The sequence below is a fragment of the Petaurus breviceps genome, unplaced genomic scaffold (assembly GCF_028583685.1).
Source record: "Petaurus breviceps papuanus isolate PSGF00001 unplaced genomic scaffold, PetGlider_PUasm1.0 98, whole genome shotgun sequence".
Classification (NCBI taxonomy): Eukaryota; Metazoa; Chordata; class Mammalia; order Diprotodontia; family Petauridae; genus Petaurus; species Petaurus breviceps.
This window is the reverse complement of record NW_027187460.1, coordinates 45,553,560-45,579,621: the sequence shown is the minus strand read 5'-3', so window position 1 is coordinate 45,579,621 and position 26,062 is coordinate 45,553,560. Positions and strand designations below refer to the sequence as shown.

Below are 26,062 nucleotides of genomic sequence, written 5' to 3'. Positions count from 1 at the left end.
TGTTTGCCTTCAGTTTTCTCATGTGTAAAATGAGTTGGAGAAGAAAATAGCAAAGCACTCCAGCATCTTTGCCAATAAAACCCCAAATGGGGTCATTAAGAGTGGTACACAGCTGAAATGACTTAACAACAAAACCAACAGTGTATGTTTTTCTTCAGTAATATTGCTACCTGAGAATTTCAGATCCACATAGGAAATCTAGGCTTCATTTTAGTGAGGGGATAATCCTAAGAATTAGAACTGAAATTGGCTGCTTCAGGAGATGGCAGATTTGCCCTTTTTTTGGAAATCTTCAAGCAGAGACTAGATGACCACTTGTTTGGTGGAGATGTTTTTTTGCGTATGGTTGGACTAGAGGGCCATCAAGGTGCCTTCCAATTCTCCAATACTGTGCTTCTGTGAAATTTGGAACTGAAATAACTATTACTACAATTTCTATGTTCTATCAAAGAAAATTCCTGAATATATTCTTTTTACAGGAAGACTTTTTTCATATTATACTTACTTATGCATGCTTAGATCTGTGATATTAAATTACTCCCTTCATTTGTGGAAATTATAACCTGGCCCCTGCATTCTCTACCTGTGCAGTTGTTTTTTTTCCTTTTTTTGGAGGGGGGATGGCAGGGTAATTGGGGTTAAGTGACTTGCCCAAGGTCATATGGTTAGTAAGTGTTAAGTGTCTGAGGTAAGATTTGAACTCAGGTTCTCCTGAATCCAGGGCCTGTGCTCTATGCACTGTGCCACCTAGCTGCCCCCCTGAGCAGTTCTAACTTTTGTCTTCCTGTAAATCTATAAACTCCATATTGCTCATAGCTATCATTCATTCCATGATTAGAATGTACCTTCATTTTTCTTATTTGATGGTTAGAAATTTTGGATACTTTTGAATTTAAACTGCAGAGTATGGTAGGTTTACTGGGATTATAACTTGTCCTTAATCATTCTGTTTCATTTAGAATGAATCATCACTTTCACACTTAAAAATTACATTGCTATATTAGAAAGAGTATTTTTGGTATATTAACAAGATTAACAAGTGATTTTAAAATGTTTTTTTTTCCAATTTATTGTAGGGTTAAATTTTGGGATTGAGAATCAGAAGTTTCTCAGTCACTTCTTCAGATTTTGAGCCTCAGATTCCTCATCTATAAATGGAGGCCTACATAATACATAAGATCCAGGGGCCCTTTCTTTCAGCTCAGTCATTCTTTTCTGGTTGTGGCATTATGAATGACAACTTGAAAATTACCCATGGGTATTTTATATATAGGAACTTGGAAGGAAGCATTAAGCAATGGCACCAGCAATATAGAATGAAGTTCCTGTTTAATGATTCCTGAAGGTGTTCACCAATCTCTGAAATTGGGAAGAAAGAAAAAGAGACTACTCTCCTCCATTCCTTCCTAACTCTTCTTACTCATTCCAATAGCTCTGAAAAGTCATAACTTCCTTATTGTCAGTGACATATATGTATTCACATTTATGTATATGTGTACATGTATGCATACATAAGTATAAATTTGTATGTGTTTATATACACATACTTCAGGGGGAAATCCTATTATATCTTGAACATATTACACATATGTTGATGTAGGTATTTATTGATTTCATAATGGAATTTTAAATATTTCATGTTATAGTTGTTATTCAAATCAGATGTGTCTTTTCTTATCATTACAGAAAGTCTAAAAAAATCTTAGGCTTCCTTACACTTCTAGACTTAACTCGCTTTTTCCCACCAGAAGTATGCCAAAATCAAGACAAATCAGATTTCAGGTCAACCTGTCATAATAATATCTGACATTTAAATAATACTTTAATGTTTGGAAATATCCTTTATATGCCTGTCTTCATGAAACTTTTACAAAAACCCTGTAAGATAAGATTATACCCATTTTAGAGATAAGAAAACTGAGGCTCAGAGGAGTTAAGTGACTCATAGTCACACAGTCAGTAAGTGCAAAAATAAAGATTTAAATCCAGATACTTGGCACAGAACTTTTTCCACACATCGCACTGACCTTTCTGTAGTTCTAACACTTTTCCACCTTTGTTCCTTTACTGACATCTACTTCCCAAACCAGGAAAGTCTTTCCCTGATCTTTGCCTTCTGAGATCCTATCAATTTATCAAATCTCTACTCAAAAGCTACTTCCTCAAGGACACTTTTACTGATTGTCCCAATGATAAATTATATTTTCTTCATCAGATTTTTACCATACTATGTTCCTCTCTACCTATAATCTACTGTGTATTAGATATTTTAAAATATATTTTACATTAAATATATTACTTTTGCACTAATAAACCCATTATATGATATTTCACAGTCTTATGTGTGTCATGGTTACTTCTTGTTTATAAACTGAAAAAAGGATGATACTATTTTTAATTATTTTGCATCTAAATATTTAAAACAATCAACTCTTGCTCTAGAATAAGACTTTAAAATATAAGAACATTATTTTACCTGTGTATTCAAGATGAAATCCAGCAGCTGATACACTGATATCTGACTGAAAGTTTAGGTACAAATTGTTAGATGTACTGTTCAGAAGGTGTGGGATCGTAGTTCCTGAAATTAAATGGCAGATGAGATTATCATACAATGGCTACATCTACCTACTCCATAACAAAATGCAGTTGTGGCAAATTTCAATTATTCAGAAGGCGAGCATTAAGATTTTTAGATTATGTAAATCTTCTTCCTTTTTTTTTTCTTCTGGCCCTGTCATTTTGCTGTGTTTCAGCATCTCTACTAGAGGATGGAGCTAATCCCTTAGATCATTTCAGGATTTACCTAGAGAATAAGTAAAAGCAGAGAGAGAGGCAACATGGGAGAGAAGGGTAAAGCTAAAATTAATAAATGAGACTTCAAAATCACCTGTGGATTTTGAAGATGTCTTCCACATTTCACACTACTTTGAATAACTTTTGGATGAAAATCAACTTTAATGTACAATAAAAACGTTTGGAAGATCACTTAGTTTAAAGGAAAGAACTATAATAAGCACTGTAAAAATTCTCTGACTACATTATTAAAATAAGTTATTATAAAATTAAATTCAAGTTATCATGTGTTTATTATTTTATGTGTGACAAGATCTGACGTGAGATCAAAATAAAATTTCACTTATGGTCTTCATTAGCAAGGCAGAAATGAAAGAAAGAGTAATAGGGAGGAGAGGGATAGGTAGATGAAGAGTGAAGGAGGGGAGATCAGTCCTAAATATTCAGATTTACATGAGTTGCTTATATGTTCTATCACTCTAATTTACCTGAATAACTTCCAAGTCTTGGAGCATTGTTGTCACCACCATCATAAAAATCCAGAGAATCCCAGTTGTGTTCTGTAGCAAAACTAACAACTTGCACCTAAGAAATGACAGGGAGTTATACATCAGCATTTATCTCCACTTAATCATATCTGTCAACATTTAGTATGCCTGTACATAAATATTATATATGTGTATATACATATATACACATATTTTCAAATGAATCAGAAAATCACCATGTAGAAAGATGCTAACATTAAGAAGAGTCTTTGTATGCATGTTGCCTGTGCTGGGTGTATAATCATTTCACTTCTTACCCATTAGATTTCAAAAAATAGCAGTGTGTTATTTTCAACCCAAATTGCAGGTCACAATATGGTGTGACACAGGACCTTAACAATTGTCCATGTTATCATCCCTTTTTCTACCAATTAATACAGGTCTTGTAGCCTTGAATTCAGATTTTTTATATTTGTATTTGTCCGCAAGTCTTCTGTCAATGTAAACACTATCATTGTTCATTGAATAAATATGATACTTGCATTCACTCAGCATTTTTCAGTTCCAAAGTACTTCACAATTATTGATTCACCCACGCAAATGCAGGTGCTTGTTTGCCAGTGGTGAATGCCACATGGCAACAGATGCCCTTTCTAACTGAACTGGCAGGAGTCCCAGTGGCCATTTTCCAGGGAGGAGGAAGAGCTAAATCTGTGTTTCCAATATAACCATCATCTTCTAAAACAATTTGCTCCTTCCTCCTCATCACACTCTTTCCTATTAATTTGCACTCCTTCTCTTCTTCATTACTTGCTGGCATCTCTTGGGTTCCAGGTAATAAGAAAAAATGATACCCATCTGGTCTCTTTCAATAGCAGTTATTCATTCAATAAATAGTTGTATATATGCAAAACACTGCTGTGTATGGGGAATAGCAAGTAGTCCAATTTGACTGGAATCCAGAGTGAATAAGAGGAAGTAATATGAAATAAGTCTGAAATGATAGGCTAGAGATATATTGTGATGGGCTTCAAAGATCTCTTCTGTTTAGAAAAGTTTGTATTTTATTCTAGAATAAAATACTGAATCTCTTAGTGTGGGAGAGTTACATGGTCAGAATTGTGTTTTAAAAATATCAATTTGGTCACTGTGAGGACAATACATTTAAGAACGGAGGGACTGGGGGCAAGAGGCCAATTGGGAGACAGGTACAACATTCCAGGAGACAGGTGATAAGGGTCTAAAATGGGGTAACAACTTGTGAGTAGAGAAAAGGGACAGATGCCAGATATGTGGAGAGAATCAAAAAGACTTGGCAATTGATCTGACATGTGGTGTGAGTGAGAATGAAGAGTCAAAAATGATTCTGATATTGTAAACCAAAAAGGATGAGGTCCTTAAAGGAAAGATTGAAACAAGGAAGAAAGGAGTAAGATAATGACTTATTTTGGAGGTGATGAATTTTAAATATCTATGGGATATCTAAGTAGAGATTCTCAGCAGTCAGTTGGTTATTTTTTTTATTTTTTCCCAATTGCATATAAAAACAATTTTTAAGATTTAAAAAAAATTTTTGAGTTCCAGATTTTCTTTTTTTCTCCTTCCCCTCCCTCCATGAGATGGCAAGCAATTTTTCATAGGTTATTATACATGTGCAGTTATGCAAAATATATTTATATATTAGTCATGTTGTGAAAGAAAACAAAGACCAAAAAATCCCATAGAAAAAATAAAGAAAATGAAAAATAGGGGTGGCTAAGTGGCACAGTGAATAGAGCACCAGCCTTGGAGTCAGGAGGACCTGAGTTCAAATACAGCCTCAGACACTTAACACTTGCTAGCCATGTGACCTTGGGCATGTCACTTAATAACAATTGCCCTGCCCTCCCTCCACCAAAAAAAGAAAATGAAAAACAGTATACTTCAGTTTGCATTCAGCCTCCATCAGTTCCCTTCTCTGGAGGTGGATAGCATTTTTTCATCATGAGTCCTTTAGAATTGTCTGGTATCATTGTATTGCTGAGAATAGCTAAGTCATTCACAGCTCATCATCATACAATATTCCTGCTACTGTGTACAATATTCTCCTGGTTCTGCTCACTTCATTTTGCATCAATTCATATAAGTCTTTTCAGTTTTTTTCTGAAATCATCCTGCTTGTAATTTCTTATAGCATAATAGTATTCCATTACAATCATATACCATGACTTGTTCAGTCATTTCCAAATTGATGTACATTCCCTAAATTTCCAAATGGCGGGAGTACCCATATTGGTGAGATCACACATCTATCCAAGTGTTTATATATATGTATATATGTATATATATATATATATATATAATGATATGCAAGAGAAAGAGTTTGTTTCCTCCCAGTGCCATTTACCAATCGTGTGACCACAATCAAGCCTCTCCTCTAAGTCTCAGTTACTTTATTCTTAAAATTGGGGTAATAATTTCTGTAGACCCTTTGTTTGTTGTTTATCATTTGTTGTTTGTCCTTTGTTCTCAAAGAAGATTATGACATCAGGAAGGTGATGTCATGACTTGTGAGTAAATTGGATCTAAGTGAGGGAGGGCTATGCAAAGTCATTACTACTGCATTGGACTGAATTTAAGTAATTCAAACTCAGTCCCTCTCACTACAAAGTCAGTGTTCTTTATATTTTACTAGTCTTCAGCCCCATGATAACAAAAACAGCTAACATTTACAGAGGACTTCAAGATTTGCAAAGCACTTTACAAATATTACCTCATTTTAACCTCATAAAAATCTTGTGAAATAGGTGCTATTATTATACCCATTTCAAGGATGAAGAAACTGAGGAAGAACAAGGTTAGGTGACTTCCCACTAGAGTCACACTGCTTAGAAATGTTTGAGGGTGGATTTGAAATTATGTCTTCATGATGTCAGGTCCAGTGTTTTATCCACTGAATCACCTGGCTGCCTTATCTTACAAATAAGAGGCTAACTAAATATTCCAAGTAGAGTATTTTTACATTGAGGAGTGTCTATTTCATCTGGTAATTTTTAAAAAAATATGCCTCAGTTGCTTTCTTCTTCATTTTACAACTCTTTTTAAATTTTATCCTGTATTTTCCCTCCAGTTCTAATACTTTTCAAAGGATGATGGATCATTATTGATCTGCCTTTCATCTAAAAATATTTTCACAATAGACATTTACCAAGTGATACAATAAAATTTATTCCATCCTTTGAGATTATATCTGCTGTGCATATGTATATCTGTGCATTTATACACACATATGACTTTGTAAAAATTTAAAAAGCACTGATAGTCTGATAGAGTCCAATGTGGAAATTTAAATGAGCAGAAGTAATTTTGAGTCTGAGAAACACAAAGGAACATAGGAAGTAGAGTTGAAAGGTATCTTAGCATTCATCTAAGCCATAACTCTCTAACTTTACAAATACAAAAACTGAGGCACATAGCAAAAATATAGTCAAGAAGAAAAGCATAAGGAAGTGAAAGAATCACAATACCTACATGCATGATGGTGAAACCTAAAAAATGGCCAAAACTGTGGGTGGCTGAGATGGAGTGAAGATGTGGGTCATAGCATTTGAGGAGGTCAATAAACTAGAAAGTCAGGGTGTTTGAGGAGACATCAATGCATATGTTTAAGACCCTAAACTTGTTGTTCAGTCATTTCTCAGTTGTTTCTGACTATTCGTGACTGCATTTGGGATTTTCTTGGTAAAGATATTAGAGTGATTTGCCATTTCCTTCTTCAGTTAATTTTACAGATAAGGAAACTGAGGCAAACAGGGTAAGTGACTTTTCCAGAGTCATATATCTACCAGGTGTCTGAGGCCGGATTTGAACTCAGGAAGAGGAGTCTTCCTAACTCCAGGTCTTTCAATCCATCCATTGCACTACCTAGCTGTCACTAAGAAGAAAATTGTTAGCCAGGTATTGTATTCCTTGAGGAAGAACAAAGAATGACCTGTAGTCCTTCAACACATGATAATTATTGCTATCTATAACTAAACTAAAGATCCAGAAAATTTTCCCTTTTGCTAAATTTGATATGAATATTTTAAAAAACTTTAATTTTTTCATTCTTTTTCCTTGCAATTTACTGTCAACTTTTCCAAAGTAATGAACTTAATTCTAATGAAAACTAGAGATAAGAATAACTTAGAAAACTTTATTTTTATTTAACAATTATGTTTTTAATTTTATACTTTCTAGCAGTGTTTATTGGTTTCTTGATTCTTTCTTCCCCTAATAAATCATAGCTCAAATTTCTAAATAAAATTGTATGACTTAAATGGGAAAATGTTATTTTTATGAAAGACAAAGTTATATTTTGAGTCAAAATATAATTCATGCAGTCAATGTTGAATCAGTGATAAAAATGCAGTCACTATTTGTTTTGAAATGATCCACTTGTGTATCTGAATTTCCATTCAATTTTACTTTAGGAAAATGGACAGCAAGACTTCTAGTCCCTCAGGTTAAAAATAACTTTCTAATAAATCTTGGTATGACAGGTGTTAATGGCTTGCTAAAACTTTTATGAATAATCTATCTGTTCATGCTGTCATCTCTGAAAATATCAGCTTCATACATATACAAAAACAAAAATAAAACACACATATTCTTACTTGAATTCCAGCTCCCTCTGGTACTGTGATCTTCCACACACAATTCAGATTGTTGTCATAAGGCTCTGGGTAACCAGGAGACAAAATGGTCCCTTTGCGCTTAGTTAAAATTCCACCACACGGCACTGAAAGCAAATACAGCCAAAAAGAAAGAGACAGATATACAGACATGGAGGGATGGGGGAGAAAGGGAGGGATATAGGAAGGAAGAGAAAGAAAAAATGAGAGGAAAGGAAAGAAAAAGAAGATATTCTTAATGATGTTTCCAGAATTAAAAAAGTCAAAATTGGCATCTGAATTTAATACTATTGCTGCTAGTTTGAAATTATTCAAAATTATAAATTATATAGTCATGCTGTCCTATATTTTTTAAATTTAGTATATGATATAATTTGAGGGAAATAAGGCCATGCATACAAATAACTACAATAATATAACATTTTATGATTATTGTTATTGTTTGCATATGATAGAATAAAATAAATACAAGTCAGCCAAAGATTATTAATTAAAGAAAACAAATGACAACAGATTTTTTCTCTTTTGTGAGGCTAAATACACTCTTAACACAAACAGGAAATGTAAGAAATTGTATTTTCTGAAGGAAAAGAAAGGCCCAGAAAGTAGCAAAGCGTATTTTTTCCCAACAAGTTAATATAATGGAAAAAAGGAAATCAACTTGAAATACTAAATATTATCCTTTTATAATTTAGGTGAAGAAATGTCAGGAGAAATGTCAGTTATGCTCTTATTAATTTGCCATCATGCATACCCTGGCCCACAATCCCCTTGAAATATTTATAGCTTAGTGTCATACAGAAAGTAACCATTACACTTGCCAGATGTTTCACTGTATTTTGTGGGTGGTGGGCAAAGAGAAGTCATGAAATTTAGACCTGGTACGTATTTTGGAGTCCATCTAATCCAACCACCTCTTTTAGAAATTAAAAAAAATATTGCCCAGAGATAGTCACTGGGGTAATCAACTCACACAGATAGAAACAATTTTGGGGTTCAAATACTCAGATGTCTTTTCATGCAACAAATCAATGGTCTGGTTATTTGGACCTATGGATATAGGACATAAATCAAGCAAGCAAACCCCAAGTAAATATTGAGATACCACTTTATATGACAGGTACTGTGCTAAATGTTGAGGCATTTAAAGAGGGGGGAGGGAGAGAGAGAAAAAAGAGAGAGAAGGATGGAGGGAGGGAGGAAGGTAGGAAGGAAGGAAGGAAGGAAGGAAGGAAGGAAGGAAGGAAGGAAGGAAGGAAGGAAGGAAGGAAGGAAGGAAGGAAGGAAAGAAGGAAGGAAAGAAGGAAGGAAAGAAAGAAGTAAACAATGTCTTCCTTCAGAGCTAACATCAATGGGGAAGATGACAGACATATAAACAATATGAGCTTTAAGGTTTTCCAAGTGCTTGGTAAATATTATATTTTTATCACAACTGGGTGCTATCATTATCTACAACTGAGACCAAAAGAGATTATGTGACTTTCCTTGGCTCTCAAAGGTAGTAAGTGTGGTGCTATCATTGTCTACAACTGAGACCAAAAGAGATTATGTGACTTTCCTTGGCTCTCAAAGCTAGTAAGGGTCTGAGGCTGGATTTGATCTCAGGTATTCCTGAATACATGTATAGTACTCTTTCTACTGGACCAATATTGGGACGGAAGATACTGGCAGCTAGGATGATTATGAAAAACTTCCTTTAGAAGGTGGTGACTAAGTTGAATGTTAAAAAAAATAACACACATGCAGGAGTTGTATTCAAGGAGGCAGTGGATTCAAAGCATAGGAGACACATACTTATGGAAGGTGGAGTTTTGCAAGTGAGAAACAGCAAGAAGTCCATTATGGTTAGAGAGCATAGAGTATATAGAGGGGAACAATGGGTAAGAAGCCTGGAAAATGTTTAATTCATTAATTATACATGAAATAATTGATTCTTATGATAGATTCAAAGGACAACCTTTTGATATGACCATGCAATTTTCTAAGAAGAACTTTATGCTATCAATAGCCATAAAAACAAGCAAACCAAGTTCTCAATCACTAGGTAGTTAAGGTAATGAGCAGGCTCAGTGGGTAGAGTTATTCAGCCAAGAAGATAATAGTTAAAATCTGGCCTCACTAGGTCAGTGAGCCCAGGCAAGTTCCTCATCTGTAAAAATGGGAGTGATAACAGAATCTATCTCCTAGGGTTGTTGTGAGGATCAAATGATATAATAATTATAAATCAATTAGTACAGTGCCTGGCACATAGCAAGCAATACATAAATATTTATTATTATTATTAATTAGAGAAATGGAAATTTAACAATTCTGAGAATCCACCTCATGCCTAACAGATTGAAAAAATTGACAAAAACAGTAAATAACAAACATTGGAGGATCTGGGAGAACACAAGCACATTAATACACTGTTTGTGGGTGGAGCTATAAAATGATCTAGCCATTTTGGAAGTCAGTTTGTAAATAAGACTCTAAAAGTCAATTAAATGTGCATATTATTTAAGTCAGAAATACCATTACTATACTAGACTATACTATAGCACAAAGCTCAAAGAAGAATAGAATGCATATGTACAAATTATTTATAGCAGCTTTAAAAATTATTTATTTTTAATATTTAGTTTTAAAATTGAGTTTTAAATACTCTCCCTACCTCCTACCCCTGCCCTAGTCATTGAGAAGGCAAACAATGTGATATCAATTACGTATGTGAAATCATGCAAAACATATTTCCATATTAGCAATGGTACAAAACAAAAGAAAATTGAAGGAAGTTAAAATATGCTTTTATATGTATTAAGACTTTATTAATTCTCTCCCTGAAAATGGATAGCACTTTTCATCCTAATTCCTTTGAAATTGTCTTGGATCACTGGATGAGAGTATCTAAGTCTTTCACAATTGATCATCATTACCATTTTGCTGCTACTGTATACAGTATTCTCCTAGTTCTGTTCTCTTCACTTTGTATCAGTTCATATAAGTCTTCCCAGGTTTTTCTGAAATGATCCTACTAATCAATTCTTATAGCACAATAGTATTTCATTAAAATCATATACAACAACTTATTTAGCAATTTTCCAATTGCTAGGCATTCCCTCAATTTCTAATTCTTTGCCAAAAGAAAATGATGTATACTTGTGTATATACATACACACACACACACACACACACACACACACATATATATATATATTTATATTTATGTGTGTATATATATGTCCTTTTCCTTTTTCTTTGGGATACTAACCTAGTAGTGATAATACTCATTCAAAGGGTATACATAGTTTTATAGTTTCTGGGTATAGTTCCAAATTGTTCTCCATGATGTTTGGACCAATTTACTCCTCCAACAGTATATTAATATCCCAATTTTTCCACATCCTTGCCAGCATTTGTCATTTTCTTTTTCTGTCATAGCCAATCTTACAGGTGTGAGGTGGTACCTTAGAGTTGTTTTAATTTGCATTTCCCTAATCAATAGAGAATTAGAATAGTTTTTCATGATTACAGATAGCTTTGATTTTTTTTCTTCCGAAGGCTGCCTGTTCATATTCTTATCACATCTATATCATAGCTATTGCTTTTATAAATTTAACTCAATTTCTTATATGTTTGAGAAATGAGACCATAATCTGAGAAACTTTCTATATTTTTTTCTTCCAGTTTCCAGCATTTCTTATGATCTCAGCTGCATTGATTTTATTTGTGCAAAAAACTTTTAATTCCATACGGTGAAAATTATCTAGTTTTCTTCCTGTGATGTTATACCTTGTTTGGTCATAAATTCTTCCCTTATCCAAAGAACTGACAAATAAAAATTTTCCTGTACCCTTAATATGCATATAGAATCATGTCTAAATCATTATCCACTTTGCCCTTATCTTGGATATTTTGTGAGATTTTGGTCTATACCTAGTTTCTTTCAAGGTGCTTTCTAGTTTTCCCTGCAATCTTTATTAATTGTTGCCCCAAAGACTTAAATTTGGGGGTTTATTAAAGTTTAGATTAGAAGGGGTCATTTACTACCTTGTATTGTGTACTTAATCTATTCTCTTGATCCACCACTCTGTTTCTTAGTCAGCACCAGATTGCTTTGATGATTATTGGTCTGTAATATAATTTGAAATTTAGTATTTCTAAGTTGTTTTCCTTCTAATTTTTTATTGATTCCCTTGATATTCTTGATATTTTTTCTCCCAAATGAATTTACAATTATTTTTCAAGCTGCATAAAATAATTCTTTGGTAATTTTATTAGATTGGTACTGAACAAAAAGTTAATTTAGGTAGAATTATCATTTTTATTATATTGGATCAGCCTACCTATGAACAATTAATATTTCCTCAGCTGTTTAGATAACAGATCTTTTTGTGGTAGCAAAAACTTGAAACTAATTGAGTGACTGAACAAATTATAATAAATGACTGTACTGGAATACTATTTTGCCATAAGAAATAATGACAACGATGGTTCTCAAGAAATCTAGGAAGATTTGCATTATCTGATGCAGAATTAAATGAGCAGGACCAGGAAAATAATTTTGAGAAAAAAAATATTATAAAGAAAAGTAAATTTGAAATAATTAAGAACTCTAATGAAAGCAATGACCACAAATAGTTTTGAAGGGAAAAGAGAAGGGGAAAAGCAATTTAGTGCCTATGGTGTACCAGGCAGTGTGGTGTTCACAACCCTGCAAAATAAATGTTATTATTATTTCCTTTTTACAGCTGAGAAAAGTGAGGTAGACAGAAATTATGAGTTCCCAGGGTCACATAGTAGTAAATTTCTGAAATCAGATTTAAACTCACATCTTCATGATTCCAGGTTCAGTACTCTATCCACTGTACGCCTACCTGCCTGAAATTCTATGATGAAACATGTTATCTACCTGTTAAAAGAGAGGTGATGAACTCAGGTTGAAACAAGAGACTTTTTTTTAAACACTGGCAAAGGAGAATTTTTTTTGTTTGACTATACTTTGTTTAGGATTTTTGTTTTCTTTTGTTTTCAACTGAGGGAAAATGGGGGAGAAAAATTACTTTTTTTGTTATTAAAATAAAAATCCTAGGTTCTCAAAAAATATCAAACCAAAAGATGAAAAACAAAGTTAAAGGATATCTTTCTGTGCCACTTCATCTCATGTCTCCAAAAAGGTAGAAGTGAAAAAGTGACCTCAATTCCCTCAAATTTTCTATTCTATTCTACCCAATTAAACAAATATTTTTTTTTCATTTCCTACTATGTGTAATGTATTTTATTAGATTCTGAAAAATAGATTTCAATAATTCTAGCACAAAAAATTTGAGGATAAAATGGCATTACTGCACTTGAATACATTTTATATTAAACTTAAAATTGTTGAAAACATTATCTCCATTAAAGATACAAAAAAGCTATTTTGATCAATAAGAAAACCCAGGCTGAGCTTATGCTATAAATAGTGATGTGGAGGTTTTTTGCTGTTTTGTTTATCTGTTTGTTTTAAGAAGCTTGTAAAATGTCAATATCACATAGAAATTAGAGATTAAATTGGCACAACTCTGAACTGATGATGGAAATGTTTGCTATTTCTTAGGTGAGGATGGGCCAGGACTCAAGTGGAATGAGATCTTAGACGTTTTTCTTCCTCCTTTTTGCTCAGAACAAAGAAGACAAGGTCAAAGTACAGGGACTGGCAGGGAGACACACCATAAATAAAGAAGCCTTCCCTAGGCCTGCCTATAAATAGAAGGTAGGCCAGGATGATATTAGCCCAGGTAGTTAGCTGAAAACTGAAGTAAAGATTTAATGCCTAGAGGGAACAGGTAGTAAAGTAGGGGCTTTTCAGCAGATATCATCAGGGCCAGAAATACAGAAGTACTGACCCTTCCAAGCCTCTAAGATCCCAAACAGCTTGAGGACTTCTGTTGTTAAAGCTGCTAGTAGGCACAAGGGCAAACTGAACCCCGAAACATCAGAGGGAGTATATCATTGTGGTTTCTGGTTGGAAGTATAACACATGTTGGGAGTATCCAAATATTAAATAGGAATAAACTATTTCAGGCAACAAATAACAGATGATCTCGATTTCAGTTATGTTGAGAGAAAGTAAAGAGTAATTAGCAATTACATTTCTGCAGATAATTCACATTTTTAAAAATAAAATAATGAAAGCATATTGTTCTGACCAAGAGGAGTAGTCCTGTGTTCTGACTGGAATATTGTGTTCAATTCATTTGTAAAATTTTAGGAAGTATAATGGCTTCCAACATTATTTTCATTGAAACCATTCTTTCCAAAGTTACTCTCAGCTGCCAAATCCAATGGCCTTTTCTTAATTCTCATTCTCCTTAACCTCTCTGTAGCCTTTATCACTATTGATCACTCTCTCCTCCTTGATACTCTTTTCTCTCATTCGGGACACCATTCTTTCCTGGTTTTCCTCCTATCTAACTCCCCCTTTTCTGTCTTTTCTGTTGGATCCTCCTTCAGATCACACAGTCTAACCAGAAGTGTCTCTCAGGATTTAGTCTCCATTTCTCTGCTAAACTCCAATCTCACATCTCCAACTGCCTTTAGACATCTCAAACTGGACATCCAGTACGTATCTTAAAATCAGTATGTCCCAAACAGAACTCATCTTTTTCCCTAAACCCTTCCCCATCACCTTCCATCCTCCCCATCTCTCAGGCTCACAATCTAGTCCTCATTCTGGATTCTTCACTATCTCTCACCCCTCACCTCTATCCAAGCTGTTGCCAGGGTTTATTGATTCACCTCTGCAAGATCTTTCGAATATACTTTCTCTCCTTTGACACTGCCACCACTCTAGGTGAAGGCCCTCATCACATCACACCTTGATTACTTCAATAGATTCCTGGGTGGGGCTGCCTGCCTAAAATCTCTCCCCATTCTTATCCATTCTCCATTTAGCCACTAAAATGATTTTCCTAAAACACAAGTCTGATCATATCACTTCCTTCTTCAATAAACTCCAGTTGTTTCCTGTTGCTTCCAAGAGCAATTATAAAACATTCTGATTGGCATTTGAAGCCCTTCATAACCAAGTTCCCTCTTACCTTTCAAGTATTCTTATACCTTATTCCCCAACATATACACTTCCATCTAGTGACCCTGGCCTCCTCTAACAAGACACTCCATCTCTTCACTTTGAGCATTTTCTCTGGTTTTTCCTATGACTGGAATGCTCTCTCTTCTTAGCTTCAACTACTGAGCTCCATAACTTTCTTTATACCCCAAATAAATTCCCACCTACCAAAGGATATCTTACCAAAGCCCTCTTAATTCCAGTTATTTTCCTCTTTTATTTTCTATTTATCCTCTATGTACCTTGCTTTGTATATATCTGTTTGAGAATTAGGTTGTAAGCTCTTGAGGGCAGGGACTATCTTTTGTTTCTTCATATTTCCCTAGTGCTTAGCACAGTGTCTAGCATATAGCAGTCACTTAATAAATGTTTCCTAAATGAATAAATAAACTAGATTATGTACAAAGAATTACAGTCCAAATAGTGGGTGGAAATTTTACTCTACTTTTAGACATATCCTGGTTGAGACCAGAGGATCAGACTAAGGTTATTGGTCATAAATTTCAAAAAGCAAATCTAGGTTTCATATAAGGAAAACCTTCATAAAATTTTAGTACCAGAAATATCCAAAAAGCGCAAGGGGATACCTTGGTAGTTAATGTATGCCATTCATTGGAAGTCTTTAAGCAAAAACTAGAGGGCAAGTAATTGATTATTGTGTAGTTAGAATTTTTTTTAAAGATAATGATTATATTAGATGGCCAACAAAGTACCTTCTCATTGTGAAATTCTATGATTTTGAGATTCAATGGAAACCCAAAAATATCCATGAAAAAAAAGTCAAGAAAGGAATAAGCAATAAATCCACGAACTCAGATATTTTGACATAAATATGGGTGCTGAGCAAGGTGAAATAAAAATCTGTCTGCAAGGAGTCTTGAACTCATAGGCATTAGTAAGACCTGATGGGATGAGACTTATGACTACAATGTTGTTCTGCAAATAAATCGATAAGGATGGAGTTTCATAAATGGGATGAGGAAGGGCTAATAGCAATGTACATAGGGAAGATATTCTCATTTCTGAAAATCTAGGAGGCAGAAAGTGAAGAAAAATTAAGAAGTCTCTTGTTTAGTGTGAAAGAGGAGAGTATAAAAGCTGGCTTTAAACTTAACATTAAAAAAACACAAAAACTGAAACCTAAGATTATGGCAACTGGTCCCATCACTTCCTGGCAAATAGAGAGACAAGAAATGGGAGCAATGTCAGATAGTATATCCTTGGGCTCAAAGATCAGTTTAGACAGTGACTTCATCCATGAAATTAAAAGACACTTTCTCAACAGAAGTAATGTTATGGGAAATTTGGATAGCATAATAAAAATCAGGGATATCACCATGCCAACAAAGGTCCACATAGGCAAAACTATGTTTTATTCTAGTAATAATGTATGGCATTGTTCTAGCAGTGGGCCTGAAACAATGTCTTGGGGCTTTAGTGCATTACAAGCTCAATATAAGTTAATATTAACAGCCACTAAAAGGTAAACAATCCAAGGCTGTATCAAGAGATGATCTGGACATAAACATAAGGTAAAACAGTGCCCCTGTTCAAAGACTTTGTAATCTACATGTTCATATGTAAAGTAAATATACTTTGTGTACAAAATAGATACAAAGTGAATTCTGAGTGGCAACTAACAACTGAGAGAATTATAAAGCTTTTTTTAAGGATATAGGACATAATCTAGGCTTTAAAGGAAAGAGGTTTCCAAGAGGCGGAGGTGAGAATGGAGAGCATTCCAGGCATAAAGAAAACTACAAAGTCATGGAGAATGGAAATAAAATGTCACATATAAGTAATAGCACATAGGTCAATTGTATTAGAGCTAATAAAACACATAAAAGAGTTAATATACTAAAACTTAAATTATTATTATTATCATTTTTATAAAAATATTGTGCTTCTATAACTATCTACATGCATAATAATTTAAACAAATAAAGCAAATAAATGCAACAAGTGAAAATTAATTATTATAGTCTCTTACAATCTGTGCAGAGATATTTTGAATATAGCACTAGAATGTGTGTCAATGGAATCAAAATCCTTATCCTATCAGCAGAGAGCCCTGCCAGCAGACACCAAATCCATGTATCTTGGTAGACTATACTCAGTTTAATATTTTTTTGATGATGGCATGCATCAATACATAGCTAATTTCAATTTTAATTGCATGTATGATATATGGGAAGATGTAAGCTTAATCTTTTAGGAGTAATTCAAAAATTTAAATCCAAGTATTTTAGTATTTAACATGAATGTGGTTACTGAATACTCTGAAAATGAGAAAATGAGACACAGAGAGAGATTTTGCCCTGAAAACGGCTTTTAATATAAGATTGATGAAATGTTTTTTTTCCCACAATGATGGTCACTGCTTTACAACCTCTTAGCCTATTTTATCACAAATATGAAGCAGTCATTTAAAATGGGAGGGAAATGTAACTGGAATGAATAGAGCCACTCTATTTTATACTTATGTAACTGATCGAATCAGTCATTACCTACATGAACAAACTAAAGGTCAGTGTCATGTAAAGTACCTAAATAATTACTAGCAAAAGCAGGAGCAGGAAGAATGATTGATACCTGTTCTCTGCAAAAGAGTATTTAAACATTCACTATGGAGCTGAGTCAATTTAGTATAGCCATATCTATGTCTAATATTTCAATTATTAAACTGATTTGATCCAATGTAATTTACAATTCATCTATGTTTCACGACTTTTATTGGCACAGGAATAAAAGTACACTGTAACCTACTTCTTAGAACAAAGATCTTTTAGCTTTTGAATGGCAAAATTTAATAAAGAGGTTAAGGGGCTTAGTGGAAAGGTGCTCATTTTGGAATCACGGAGCCTGAGATTAGAATTCAGCCCTCAAGCTGACTATCTAGATGACCTTTTGCAAGTGGTTTATCTCTGTATAAAACTGAGATTATGGTAATACTTAAGGAAAGGCAACTGATGTAGTGCATAGAGAGCTGTATTCAGAGCCAGTAAGACCTGAGTTCAAGTCTTGCCTCTAAAACCCAGAATTTTTTTGACCCTCGGTATGCCATTTAACAACTCAGTGTTCTATGCAGCTCTCTTAAGAGTCTATATTTCAGAGAAGGTCCCAAACCATACTATTAGAGGGGAATTTCTTCACCTGTTAACTTTCTATAAATGTAATAAGAGGTGTAGTCTCTCAACCTCCATGAGTTGTCACCAGCTTTCTCAATCTGAGACCTCTATGGCAGTCACAAGTATAGCAAATTTTCTAACTCTTCAGAAGTTGTAACATCTTTACTTTATATGAGATACAAATTTGGACTACATGTGAAACATTATTTTTGTCTATACTGATAAAGGGGAAAAACAGGCTTTGGGATTCTCAGCTTACCTATGCTTGCTTTAGATACAACCTTGACATATGAATGGCCACCTTGCTACAGCCTCTTCTGAAGACCTCCTGGCCATAAGAATTGTTATACCCTACCTCAAATTTCTGTTCCTTTTTTCCTCATCTTGAGGTTCCTAAGAAGCTACCCTGTCTCCAACCCTACTTCCCTCCTGGCCCCAAACCTCTTTCCTCTCAATATTCCTTATTAATAGTCCAGGGCTAATTCTATTAAACCCAAGAAACATTTATTAAGCACCTCCTACATGAAAGACAATATATTAGGGACTAAGAATATAACGACAGTTATTGTCTTCATGTAGCTCATATTATCAGTGTGGGAGGTAGAAGGGGGATAGGCAGTTAACAATGCATATACCAACAAGCAAACCTAAACCTCACAAAGTAGATGTAAAGTTATTTCTAATCTAGGTGAGAGGTGGTGATGCCTTGAATTACAGTGGACCTTCTTTGAGAGAAAAAAGGAAACAGTGGAGAGAATATTGTGAGAGATATTGATTTTAGGTGACAAGATTAACAATTCAGAATAGGGGAGAAAGTGGAGAGGATAAGAAAACAGACTGTTCACCCCTACCACCACCACCTACTACTACTACTACTACTACGAATGTTCTTCCAAACTTAGTTCTAAGGTTCATTTACCTTTTGCATTTTCTTATTTGCTTTATGCTCTTCCTGCTATGACTTCTCAAGGAAGTTCTATATTAGGAAGAAACTAACGTACAAAGAACTGACATTATATGTGGCCTAAAGAGCAATAGCAAAGAGAGTAATAGACATATACAGGATGTGATATAGGGCAGCCAGGTAGTGCAACAGATGCTGTGTTGGGCCTGGAGTGAAGAAGATTCATTTTCCTGAGTTCAAACCCAGAATCAGACACTTATTAACAGTGTAACCCTAGGCAACTCAGTCAACCCTGTTTGCTTCATTTTTCTCATCTGTAAAATGAGCTGGAGAAGGAAATGACAAACCATTCCAATATCTTTGCAAAGAAAATCCCAAATGGAGTCACAAAGAGTTGGGCATGACTGAAAATGACTGAACAATGTTATAATATATTACCAGTAAAAACTAAAAAACATAATGATTTACATAAAATATAGTAAGAAAAATATATGACTGAAAAAGGAGGTATGATGATCTCCTGATATGGTGATGGTAAGGAGTAGCAGATGGCCAGCTAGGGTATTACAGTAGTTATGGATGTTAGAAGGCCTCCAGAATAGGGGAAAGCTTTTCTTCTCTTTTCTTTTTTTTAAAGCAATGGGGGTTAAGTAACTTGCTCAAGGTTACATGGTGTAATGGGAATGTAAATTTTTAAGAGCTTCCCTGCCCCAAGGCTAAAGTGCACCTGAAGCCTGGGGTGGGAGGCTTGTTTTTCAGTAGATAGTTTTTGATTGGCCAGTGGGTCCAGAAGGTTGTTACGTTCTCTGAGCCAGGAGAAGGCTATATAAACCCTGATTTGAGGCTTTGTTTTGGGGGCTCACTTTGCGAAGTGTTCTGTGATTTGATCAGATGAGACTCTGGGAAGCTGTTGTTGAGAGCCCCACCCCCCACTTTGAAAAACCCAGATGTTGATTTGGTATGGATGTAATGGACAGTTTGGAAATCTGTCTACTTGATCTGTTTCTGTCTTGATAATTCTGTCTGTATATTCTCAAGTTCAGGGTACTGACCTTTTTCCCCTGAACTAGGTAAATGATACATATTTGACTGATTAAAGTAAGCTTGTTAACCCATTTTGAGTTGCTTTCCTTAAGCAAAGCAGATCCAAGAACCTGTGTTGGCAGCTACCCTGAGGATGCTTGGGGTGTTTGCTGCTACATATGGCCAGTTATTTCTGCGTGTGGTGCTAAGTATCTGAGCCCGGATTTGATCCTCAGGTCATCCCAACACTGGAGCTGGTGCTTTTACTTGCTATGCTACCTGGCCGCCCCAAATTTGAAGATAATCTTTTTTTATTTTTTGGCTTTTTGGAGGGCAATTGGGGTTAAGTGACTTGCCCAAGGTCACACAGCTAGGGTTCTGTTTTTGTGGGGGGTTTTTTTTGGTGTTAAGTACCTGAGGCCGGATTTGAACTCAGGTCCTCCTGACTCCAGGGCTGGTGATCTATTCACTGCACCACCTAGCTACCCCAAGGGGAAAGCTTTTCTACAGAAGATTCAGGTGAAGACATGCAAAAGAATGTTTTAGGACAAAAAGGATTACAATCTGCTTTAGTGAAGGGAGTACCCACAATGTTAAGATTTCAAATCCATCAAAGTCTCAGTTTTGGTGACTAGATAAAGCCACATCAATGTGGGGGGCAACTGAATAATGGTAATGCTGTATTCTAGAATCAGTCAACAGTTACCTGATTGTCAAAGATAACCTCCCTATTCTACCTTCACATCCTGAGCAGAGGGTCTTAGTACTGAACCCTGAGATGTAACAATCAGTGATACACCAGTCAAAGCCTGTGTCTTAGAGCTCAAAGCACGTGCATGGGATAAAGCTACCTGTTTCCAGGTACTAACAGTATACCCTGATTGTAGGGAGAAAATGCCTCAAAGGAAAACGTCAACCTCTTGAGTGCTACTCTGAAGTCATAATGTGAAAATAAACACCACATGTAGATTCAAAGAATTCTTAAAAGGACAATTAATGTTGTGATGAGTTTAACTTGTAGCTATGTTCATTTAACTAATTCCAAGGTTAACATTTTTCAAGCTTCCTCCACCTATTCTATTAATAGATTCTTATTTTTACATAAAGAAATATCCCAATAAATAACATCCAGACTTCAAAGCCCCAAGCAACTGGCATCCATCAGGGCTGGAGAGCCAATGAACCAAAGGCCAATTTTTCCTTACTAAACAGACTAAAATTTTTGTAATCTGACAGGCAAAATCAGAATTTTCATTACAATGAGCAATAAGAAAATATTTTTAGTCTTAGCAATAATTTGTGGTTAGTTTACTTAAATTTATGATTGGTTAGGATTAATATTTCAATCTAAGATCTAAATTAGGAAATATAAAAATATGTATAGCGGTAAAATAGTCTCTCCAGCTTATAAATTCCTGGTCATCCTAAGTATGTATTCTCCCATTCCTCCCAAAACACTGGACAGGGTGTTGGAATACTTCAAATCCCCCAAATGACATTTCTAGGTTGTTCCTCTCCTCCACTTAGTCTTTTCCTCTGCCACTAAATTATCACTCTGTGGCCTCCTCTTTTGAGGTTTGCTCTATCCAAATATATCATCCTGGTGACAATTATCTATGAACTTTCAGGTCATTATCTTTCCTTTTTCAAGTAGAGCAGTAGTTGGCTCACATTCTTCCTCTAGATGCTAATAACTTCAGTCCTTCAACAAATATATTAATGGGACTTTAACATCCTACTCTTCCAGTTCCTCAATGTCCTCAACCTTCATGTCCTTCTCAAAAAACTGTAAGGATCTTCACAGTCTTGACCTTGCCATTACCAACACCATTCCTCTTCCATGATCAGGAATTCTGAAATCTCTTTAGCCAGTCATAACTTCCTGTCATTCCATTAATCACTCCTCTTCAACCTGTTCTTTGTCATCTCAATGAACTACAATTTCATTCCTACTCAGGCTTCATTTTTTCCTCTTTCCCACTTCTAATCTTATTGTTAACCAGTGTGATATTTTACTATCTATCCTCCACTCTCAATTCTCTTGGTTTCTCATTTTTACCTTTTATACCTGCCCAAAGGACAATATGGCATTACTTTCATGATCTGTCTTCTCAACTTCTACCACTGGATAAAACAAGAAGTCACTCAATCTTGCCAAATGGATCTGCAAAATTTTGTTATCTATGAAGAAGCTGGTGGTACAGTGGATAAAGAACTAGACCTGGAGTTAGGAAGATCTGGGTTCAGAGCTGACCTTACTAGCAGTGTGTCCCTGAGCACGTCACTTAATCTGTTTGCCTCACTTTCCTCTAATATTCGATTGAGATAATAATAGCACCTACCTCATAGTGTTGTAAGGCTCAAGTAAAAAACACCTAGCATAGTACCTGGCACATAGTAGGTCCTATACAAACAATTATTTCCTTTCCTCCCCTTCATCTCCCTCCTCTCTCTTCTTCTCCCCTTCTAGCCTTCCCTTCCTTTACCTTTTTTATTCCTTTATGCTACCTAATCCTGACTGGAATCTCATTATAGGTGAGGGAATCTTTTTTTCCCCCCTAATTGATTTTCTACCTTATTTTCCATTTTGGTTGTTCCAAAATTTCTCTTTTCTGCTAGTTTCTCATAAACTCCTTCCCCCAAGACTTTCAGTAGAGGACTCTTCATAGTTTACTGATAAGATCTAATACATACCCATGAAATTTCTCTTCTTTTTTCTTCACTTCAAAACTCCCTTAAAGTTATCATTCATTCTCTACTCCTTTATTCCAGTCTGATGAAGAGGTGGCTTTCTTATCCCCAAGTCCAATCTCTCTACATAAACCTTTCATAATGTCTTGAATCCATTCCTTCGCATTTCCTCTACCCAACTAACTCCATAAATTCCCACTCTACCTAATCACTATTTCTCTAGAGTGAGAGTGTACAGCCTCCAAAAATAGAAATTTGGTTTAACATGCTTTAATTAGATCATGATCTCCTTGAGATCAAAGACTGTTTCCACCTTTCTTTGTATCACTAGTGCTTAGCACAGTGCATGGAACATAGTAGGCACTTATAAAAGCTTTGTGACTCAGTGATTAGTGGTACTTGAAATCATGCCAACTTAATAAAATATGATAAATGAGAGTTAAAATTTTATTATCCCAGGAGATTTATTCACATGTGTGGCAAGATAAATTATTTTAAAAGGCCATCCAATATTCATGTGAACAGATAGAGAAAATAGGTCATTTTAAAATTAATTTTCCCTTTACTTTCTCTTGTATTTTGTTGAACTATATGACCACTAAGATCTCAATTAATTAGAACTAAACACTCAATTAATCTCAATATATTTTCTGTGCTTTTAAGTAACACAGCAAAAGAGAAGATAATGAACTTGGAGCAACAATTAAAAAAATATCTCTGGTTATACTCTAAGGTCAATAACAGAAACAATTATGTTCAGAACAGAATATTTACTGGTACAAGAAAGCATATTAATTCGTTTGGGAAAATTCAAAATCAATGGTTAAAACATGTTTTAACTCCAAAAGTAATTTTAAAACTCAATTATAATATCCTTTTTCCAACCTTTCCAATTATTTAAGTTTTTACTGCCTACTGCTTATGATAGGCTAAATAAAAACCTTTCAGAAATGTGAGCTTTAGAAACTTTTCACAAAAGTCTATAACCAAATTAACAGAGACTATCCCCTAGGGTCTTTGTATGTAAATTATGGAGCTTTTTTTTTCACTCACATCTATGAAATTTATCCAGAAATTTAAAAATTTGCAATAAACAAGACTAGCAAAAAATGTTGTTATGAAAGCACCACTATACCTGAATATAAGGCATTATACACAGTTAACAAATACTTATTTCAGTCCTCCTGGATTAAAGATACGCCACACTGGATTGAAGGTCATTATGTTCAAAATCTGTGGCAACTATTTTGAAGCGCATTATTTATCCCTTCACCCTATATCAAAAATCCACTGACACATAATTTTGCAGGTGTGTGTAAAAACTCATACATGTAAACGAATATTCAATGAAGCAGAGAAAACAGGCAATTATTCTGATAATTCAAACTATACACTTTTTTCTTTACTTTAATTATCAAGATAATTGCCTCAATTTTCCATTTCATATTACAAGTTTAAGTATAACAACCAAAGAGGAAAATAAATTTTGAATGAAGTATTGAATTTTGGAATCAAAGAAAAAAATTTCAGTTGATCCATCCCTTTAAAATATACATATGTTTTCAGAAAACATATATCTTTATATACTCACCAACACATGTAGGTAAGGAATCATTCCATTGTGCCAAAGAATTGGGCACTGTGTCACATCTAATTGCTATGGATCCATAGAGAATGTATCCTGGATTACATTCAAAAAGAACCAATGAACCAACTGCAAATTCATTGCCAATCCTTCTTCCAAATCTTGGTTCAGGAACAGAACTGCATTGTGTTGCACTTGTTCTCGGAACAGCTGCATGCATACAAACAATTGTTGATTTTAATTTTACATTTGATAGAGAAATACAGATTTTCAAACGCTACTATGTACAGATACTTAAAAAGATTATTCATTTACTTCTAAATTTAAAAAATTATTTAGATAATTCCTAAAAAGTTTTTCATATTTCAAAGATTACTATAATATTCAAATGAGATCATGTTAATATTTTATCAGTACTTTCAATAAAATAAAATTCATACTTAGAATATTTTAACCAAATAAAGTGGCTTTTTAAAATGAACTATATTATGCTAATATTCTAGTTCAGAATAAAAATACAATCTTAAGTAGACATCCAGATTTATGGGATAAAGGCTGAAAGATGAATTTTACTTAGTTATAAAGGAATACTCAGTTTATAAAAACATGAGTTGTATAGCGAGAGTTGACATCTCATTATTTCAGTATCTGATACTTCAAAACACTATTATAGAAATCCAATAAAGTATTTTAGCAATTCAGTAGCAAGACCACAGAATAAGCTACTTCAAACAGGTGTACTATTTTCTTTTTTTTTTTCCAACTTCAAAAGAGAAAATAGACTCAGGCTAAACAGAACATGTCAGACAGATTAACAACAATAGAAAAATTTGACTAAATAGGATATCAAACTTGAGGTCTTTTTCAGAATTTATTTATGTGTACTTCAATTAGAATATTTTATAATGCTTAAAATAAATTCCAATGATAACAGGATGTTTTTTTAAACACACATACACATACATTTATATAGATAGTAATGAAAGAGATCAGCAAGAGCTAAATGAGATATGACAAACTTTCCAAGTAAGCCTGCCCTCATATACCACTTGATCAAACATAACTGAAATTTTGTAGTTCCTTTTCTATCACTAATACCTTCAAAACATTTACAGAACAAATTATTATCTACTCAATAGGACAAAATTCAAGCCAAACCAAAAGAGGGTAAGGGGATTAAAAAAAAAGAACAACATCAAATTATGGAGTTAAAAAAAAAGATTCTACAAGGAGAACTAAAGATAAGTTAACTAAGATAAGACAGATAAGACTTTCATTTGTGATCCCAAGAAAACTATCTAAAATAAAAGTTCCTGAAAATTTGGGAGAATGGAAATGATCATAGGGGAAAAAAAGAAGGAAAAATTTACAAAGTACTGACAATTGCCCAGAAAGCTATAATAATAATGTGAAAAGCTTAAAAATCAGATTCTGAAAGAATAATAGAATATGTATCATAGAGTCATAAAATTCTTTGCATTTATAAGTGGACCAGAACCAGTTGCAGTAGAAAGTCCTGGGATATAAATATTGAGGTGGTTATATTCACAGATAGAAGAGATGGAAATTCAGAACATTTGTATAGTGCCAGGTCAAGAATTAGTCAAATTGATAGGTGAAATTGTAAGCACATCAATGACTGAGCAATGAGGAAGAGTGAGAGAGAAAGGGAGTGAGAGAGAGAGAGAGAGAGAGAGAGAGAGAG

The 26,062-nt window shown here is 34.4% G+C and overlaps 1 protein-coding gene across 1 annotated transcript in view; it reads right to left on the bottom strand.

Moving 5' to 3' along the window:
* CSMD3 (CUB and Sushi multiple domains 3) overlaps nucleotides 1-26,062 on the bottom strand; it is a 795,885-nt gene that overhangs the window by 205,705 nt on the left and 564,118 nt on the right. Inside the window, exons 27-30 of the mRNA XM_069081309.1 lie at nucleotides 24,364-24,567; nucleotides 7,919-8,043; nucleotides 3,285-3,381; nucleotides 2,477-2,581 (exon numbers count right to left, since the gene is read on the bottom strand). Coding sequence (XP_068937410.1) covers nucleotides 2,477-2,581; nucleotides 3,285-3,381; nucleotides 7,919-8,043; nucleotides 24,364-24,567 — 531 coding nt within the window. The remainder of the gene's footprint in view (nucleotides 1-2,476; nucleotides 2,582-3,284; nucleotides 3,382-7,918; nucleotides 8,044-24,363; nucleotides 24,568-26,062) is intronic.